Source organism: Grus americana, chromosome 3 (genome assembly GCF_028858705.1).
Source record: "Grus americana isolate bGruAme1 chromosome 3, bGruAme1.mat, whole genome shotgun sequence".
Taxonomy (NCBI): domain Eukaryota; kingdom Metazoa; phylum Chordata; class Aves; order Gruiformes; family Gruidae; genus Grus; species Grus americana.
The window spans coordinates 35037327-35042700 of NC_072854.1; the positions used below are offsets into that span (position 1 = coordinate 35037327).

Sequence of the window (5374 nt, forward strand, 5' to 3'; positions counted from 1 at the left end):
ATGCTTAGAAATCTTCGTTCTTTTCAGGAAATATTATGTTCCATTAAACTGTAGCAGAGAAAAGCCACTGAAAAAAAAATAAATCTATTAGATGAAGGTGCTAAGTTCAGTCGAGACTATTTCTAAGCTGCAGACGACAGTGTTACCACCTCTACGTAGTAAAAACTGCCCTCTTTGGATGGTGATCAGGAATCGGATTCCTCTGTTCCTAGATATATTACAGTTGATTCCCAGCAGTTGACAGCAAAGATGCAGCATAATCAAGTTCTCAACATTCATTTTCACAAAGGTTTAATCCAATCCTAATCATTTATTATAAGATTAATTTGCTCCACTAAAGCAAGAAGAGGAAATTCCTATACTAAAGACAAGGTATCACTTTCTCCTAAGGATTCAGGGCATTTAACTCACCTTCAAAGTACATAAACCACATACAAAGAGAAGAGGCTCACAATTCAGAGATCTGCATATTGATCAAATCAATGTACATCTACTGGAAGTAAAAAGCACACTAATGTGCAACACATGATACGGTCCAGACCACAACAATGCAACGTAAAAACTGCTTTATTGATTGCAGTTAACATGTTACAATTAAATTATGATTCCAAGCATTAAGCCAGCTGCTTATAGGAAGTATAAGCTGCCATCATAGTCACATGGAATTGGACGAAGAGATGCTAGTCACTGAGATATCTTGAACTGGAATCATTTCTGCTTCTTGGGCATTGAAATGGCGAGCAGCTCATAAACAACATAGGCTGTTCCTGAATTAAGAGACAGAAAAGAGATTTTCAGAATGGTAAACAGAATTTCTTTCAAGTCAGCTTTCCTTTCCCAGTTTGTTCCAGAAGAAATACTGATAATAAGCAGCTACAATCCAGACACAACACATTTCCATAGCCACGTCTCAACAATTTTATTTTTGGTAATTCATATTTTAGAGGAAAAAAGAATACTAAATAGTTTTCCATAGACTGCATAAAAATAAAGAAACAAGGAAAAAAAAAGGGAGAAGCATATCTGTGGAATTTACACAGATGATCATAAAGTAATAGTTATTCTTACAGTAACTGAACGGAAAATCCATTAGATCAACCTAGTTAAGTTAGAGGCTTTTACAAAACCATGTAACAAGCAATATAAAGGTCAAATATAGATAGTATCAAAGTTTGGATATACTCTGCTAGTTTGCACAGTATGTAAAACCTCAGCACGTCAAATACCACCTTGCACTAGAAAGAGTGAGGCTAGTAAGAAAACTGATATATGTATGTGCTATAATTACTCCTTTTCAGAATAAGCTTTCTAAGTAGTTAGAGAAAGCTGTAACATCCTACATGAATTCTGAAGGAGTATTCAACATCTAGTAGTATTAGGGGTAAAAAAGCCATCTGAAAAGCTAAACTTGATAAAGCACGAATAAATATGTAGTATGTCCATTTTTTTCCCCCCCTCTCTACATGCATTTTGCATGTTCTTTAGAACAGACTAAAGGGACTGCCTAACGAATTTACAGAGTTAGTGACAGTCATGTTGGGGATTGTACCAAAGAAAAAGTATTTTCATGTTAGCACATTGGAAATTGTACCAAAGCATAAACATTTTAGTATTAGCCTTACCAACAACTGTAAGACCCATGGTGACTCTATACAAGAGAGCATCCATCACACCACCTTTAAGATGCACCGGGATGCCATTATCCTCCTAATGGAAACAAGTGACAAAAAGAAACTATTTAAATAGAGTTTTTGCAATATTGTGATAATGTAACTAGAATTACCCAGAAGAAGAATTACTGCCTCAAATTATCTTCCCAACTCACTCCCAACTCACATAAAGACACTGAACCTTATTTAGATTCCACTTTGTCTTTCAAGCTTTCGCTCTGGTATCAGGTGATCACTCACTAGGGAAGTATAGCAAATGATGTGCACATTAATTTCTAAAGCAGTGATCGGCAGATGCCTAAACACATCTGACACAAGTAGCCAGCCCCCTGGGGTGCACAGGATACAATGACCATCCCTAGAAACTTCCAACAGTCTCCAGCATAGTCACTCCCTGCCTCAGGGAGCGGCCTCTACTGTCACCTGATGTCACACAGGAAATTGTTTTGCTCCACCCAAAATAAAACTCCTGGGACACCACATCCACGTGATCTTTACCCTTGTGAGCGAGTTCACGCTGCTCTGGAATTCAAGTTGGCCTCCAGTGCTGGTGACCCACAACCCAGCCCAGCTTAACTTGCTACCACACAAGAAAAGAACGGGAGGAGGAAGAGATGTGCCTAGAGCTCTACGCCAGCAGAAACAGAACCTCTGACCTCACCCACTGCCAACATCCCGCTTCCCCCGGGTGTGCAATGAACCCTGCGCTCCTTCGGCAGCGTCCCAACAAGACTGACTTTATCTTTCAGGGAAAAGTAAAGCAGCAAGACACAAAAACTATTAAACTGGGGCTTCTAATGTACTTTTTCACTTTCACATCGCTGAATCCCAGTCTACTCTATCATCAGTATGAAGCTACTGCTCCAGGTTATGGCTCACAGTTGGGAATATGCTCTTGAGTATCCACTGCTTTGGCATTTGAAGAACCACTAGTTCTCACTAGGTGGCCCTATCAGTCAGGAAGGGATCAATTCAGAAATTATTTTTAAAGATTTAGTAATTTTCTAGGAGTGAACCCAATCCCTTATAACCTTTACTGTTTTCATAACTGAGAAGTACAATAAAACCACATCCTCATTAAGAGCTATGGGGCTCATCCTTGAGCTATGGATATATCTCTAAGACTGCAAGTTTAACTTTTCACTGTACTTCTGCACTCTCACTTGTTGTTTTTTCTTTATTTTTTTCTTAGGACATACTCCCCCATCTCATCCCATTTCAGAGTACTTTGGTTTTATCTTTATACAGTACCTACACCTCATAAGAAACTCGGGTATAAATCATTTCACTGGGTAAAAAACCCTAAAAAGTCAGCAAGTCAAGCATGCATGTACAAATACTCTTAATCTCTGCAGAAAATAACTGCTGATTTCCAACACTGTAGTCATACAACTGATTTCAAGAGGTCACCTCAGATGTAAAGAGAACTTTCACCAGTTCTTCAGAAACAAAACATATGCAATTACAATCTACTAAAACCTTGCTGTTCTACTAACATTATCCTACTATCAGTGCTCACTCAATACCTGAAAAAGCTTCTGCTTCTCAGGAACTCTATTTTCAAACTGCCTGCGTGAAGCAGTGCTTATGGTCCTCTGGGAAATTTGGCGAAGACCCTGAAATAAAAGATAAAAGAGTGTTTTAAAAACAGTGAATTTTTTCTGCCATATGCACACTGGAGTAGAAATATTTTCTTTTAAAAGTAAGATGGAAGTGGAAGAGACAGTCTTAAAAAAAACCAAACACAAAAAACCCGAAAAAACAGTAACAGACAAAGTTCACCAAAACCCACTGGTTTTAAATTCAGTCAATCTTTCAACAAACTATGTAAAAGACTTATTGACTGATTACCTAAAAAGGAAAAACTCAGGATTATTACTTTCAGTAGGATACAACAGATTTATGGATCTGCAGCATAACCTTCATAACTAGCATCCTTTTGGGGAAATTGTGACCTCAGCCTCTCAGATCTGCGTTTTAGGCACAGATTTTCTACGTCCAAGTCTAGTGATAGGGGCAATAATATTTAAGACAAATACTTTTGTGCAGACAAGGATCTTCTCTCAGCTGCAGTCGATGTGCCAGCCACCAGCACAGGAGCTAACCTTCACAGAGCTGAAGGAGGCGCGCACACGCTCCCCAAAGGGCACACAGAGAATTTAAAGACATCCTGCTGCATCCTAAGCTAGAATCTGTTTCTGTAGTCGGATCATATAGGTGCTCGTTAGCACAGGTCAGGCAAAGAAAAACAATATCTACAATTCTTCCGATGGCTCAAAGCTTGCCTTCATTAACGCGTCAAGTCTCAAGAGCCACTGTGCCTCTATGCTGCCAACTGTCTCCTTCAACCAACGCTGATCCTCCCTCACGAAATTACCACCACTAAAAATGCCACCGCAGGGCAAACATCCAGATGATGGAACGACACACCTCCTCCCCTCGCCCACCCCAAATAAACACACTATAACATTTATCTCCTTAGAGCCGTATTACCGGAACGACCCAGACCCACTGACTCAACTCCCGTCCCTTCAAGTACCCGGAGCTCAGCACTAGGCGGAGCGAGTGGGCCGGGACGTGAACGGTAACACTTCTCCCCCGTCCGCCATCGCCAGCAGCTCCTTCAGCAGCACCCGGCACTAGCGCGGCCGGCAGGGACGTGACCAGCCGGCCGAGTCCCGCAGCCCGGGGGGCACCCAGGAGGGCGCCGGCAGCCCCTGAGGGAGCCCCGCCACACACACACACACACACACACCCCCGCCCTGCCGCACCAGATCGGCTGCCCGCGGCGGCCCCGCGGCGGGCTGACACAGCGGCAGCCGGTTGCTCCCCCGGCCCGGCCCAACCCGCCCCGGCCCGGCCCGGCGGCCTCACCAGCAGGTTCCGCCACATCGCGGCTGTTGGTCCCGTCACCTCCCGCCGGCAACAAGGGCAGCGGAAGCGGAAGCAGCTCCCCCACCGATGGTACCACAGAGGCAGCCGCGCGTCGCGCTCAGAGCGCCGCCGCAGCGCCTACAGCGCCGCCCCGCCCCGCCAGCGGCGTTAGTCCTCCTGGCGGGGGAGTCCGGCTGCCGCGCGGGGGCCCTGGGGAGGAGCGGGCCGGTGCGTGGGCCTGGGCTAAGGAAGGGTACTCCCAGCCCGAGAGCGCCTTTCCCTGGAAAGACAATGACGGCAGGCGGCGCAGGAGGGTCCCCGCCCTGAGCTGGGGGAGGCGGCGGGAGCGGGAAGGTGCACGAGGAGACCCCTCGGGGCGGGTGGGCGCGGGCAGCCCAGGCCCGGACCCCGCCGGGCACGGGTTTTGTCCCAGGCTTGGTCCGATGGGGTGCTTGTCCGGTGTCAGGGGCCGGGAACCGGAGAGGGGCCCCGCAGCGCCGCGATGGGATGCGGAGGGTGAGGCGGGGCGGGAACGTCTCCAGCAGCCGGCGTGCGCGGCGGTTTCGAAGCGGGAGGCACTGCTCCGCACCGCGCAGCGGGAACCGAGGGACGTCGTTGCCGCAGCATGCTGCGGCTGCCAGCTGCTTCCCTGCCTTCAGCGGCGCTTGGGCAAATCCGTGATATAAACATCCCTCCCGGCTGCTACATCCAGATTTTAAAATCGCCTTTCCTGAGCTGGTTTCAGAGCTGCAGAGGGCTGGAGGCGCGTCCCGGGAGAGTACCCGCATGGGCTCCCTCCACATCCCCTTCGCCGTCCCTGCAGGCAGGGC

General features: G+C 46.7%; 1 protein-coding gene across 1 annotated transcript; it reads right to left on the reverse strand.

Annotated features, from left to right (window-relative positions):
- Positions 1 to 549: 549 nt before the first annotated feature.
- Positions 550 to 4690, reverse strand: LOC129204273 (cytochrome c oxidase subunit 7A2, mitochondrial). The gene is made up of 4 exons (XM_054819904.1): positions 4545 to 4690; positions 3197 to 3286; positions 1623 to 1707; positions 550 to 767 (listed from the first exon to the last, which is right to left on the reverse strand). Exons 1-4 carry the CDS (start codon positions 4560 to 4562, stop codon positions 709 to 711), a joined length of 252 nt encoding a protein of 83 aa, XP_054675879.1. The 5' UTR covers positions 4563 to 4690; the 3' UTR covers positions 550 to 708.
- Between the last annotated feature and the right edge of the window lie 684 nt (positions 4691 to 5374).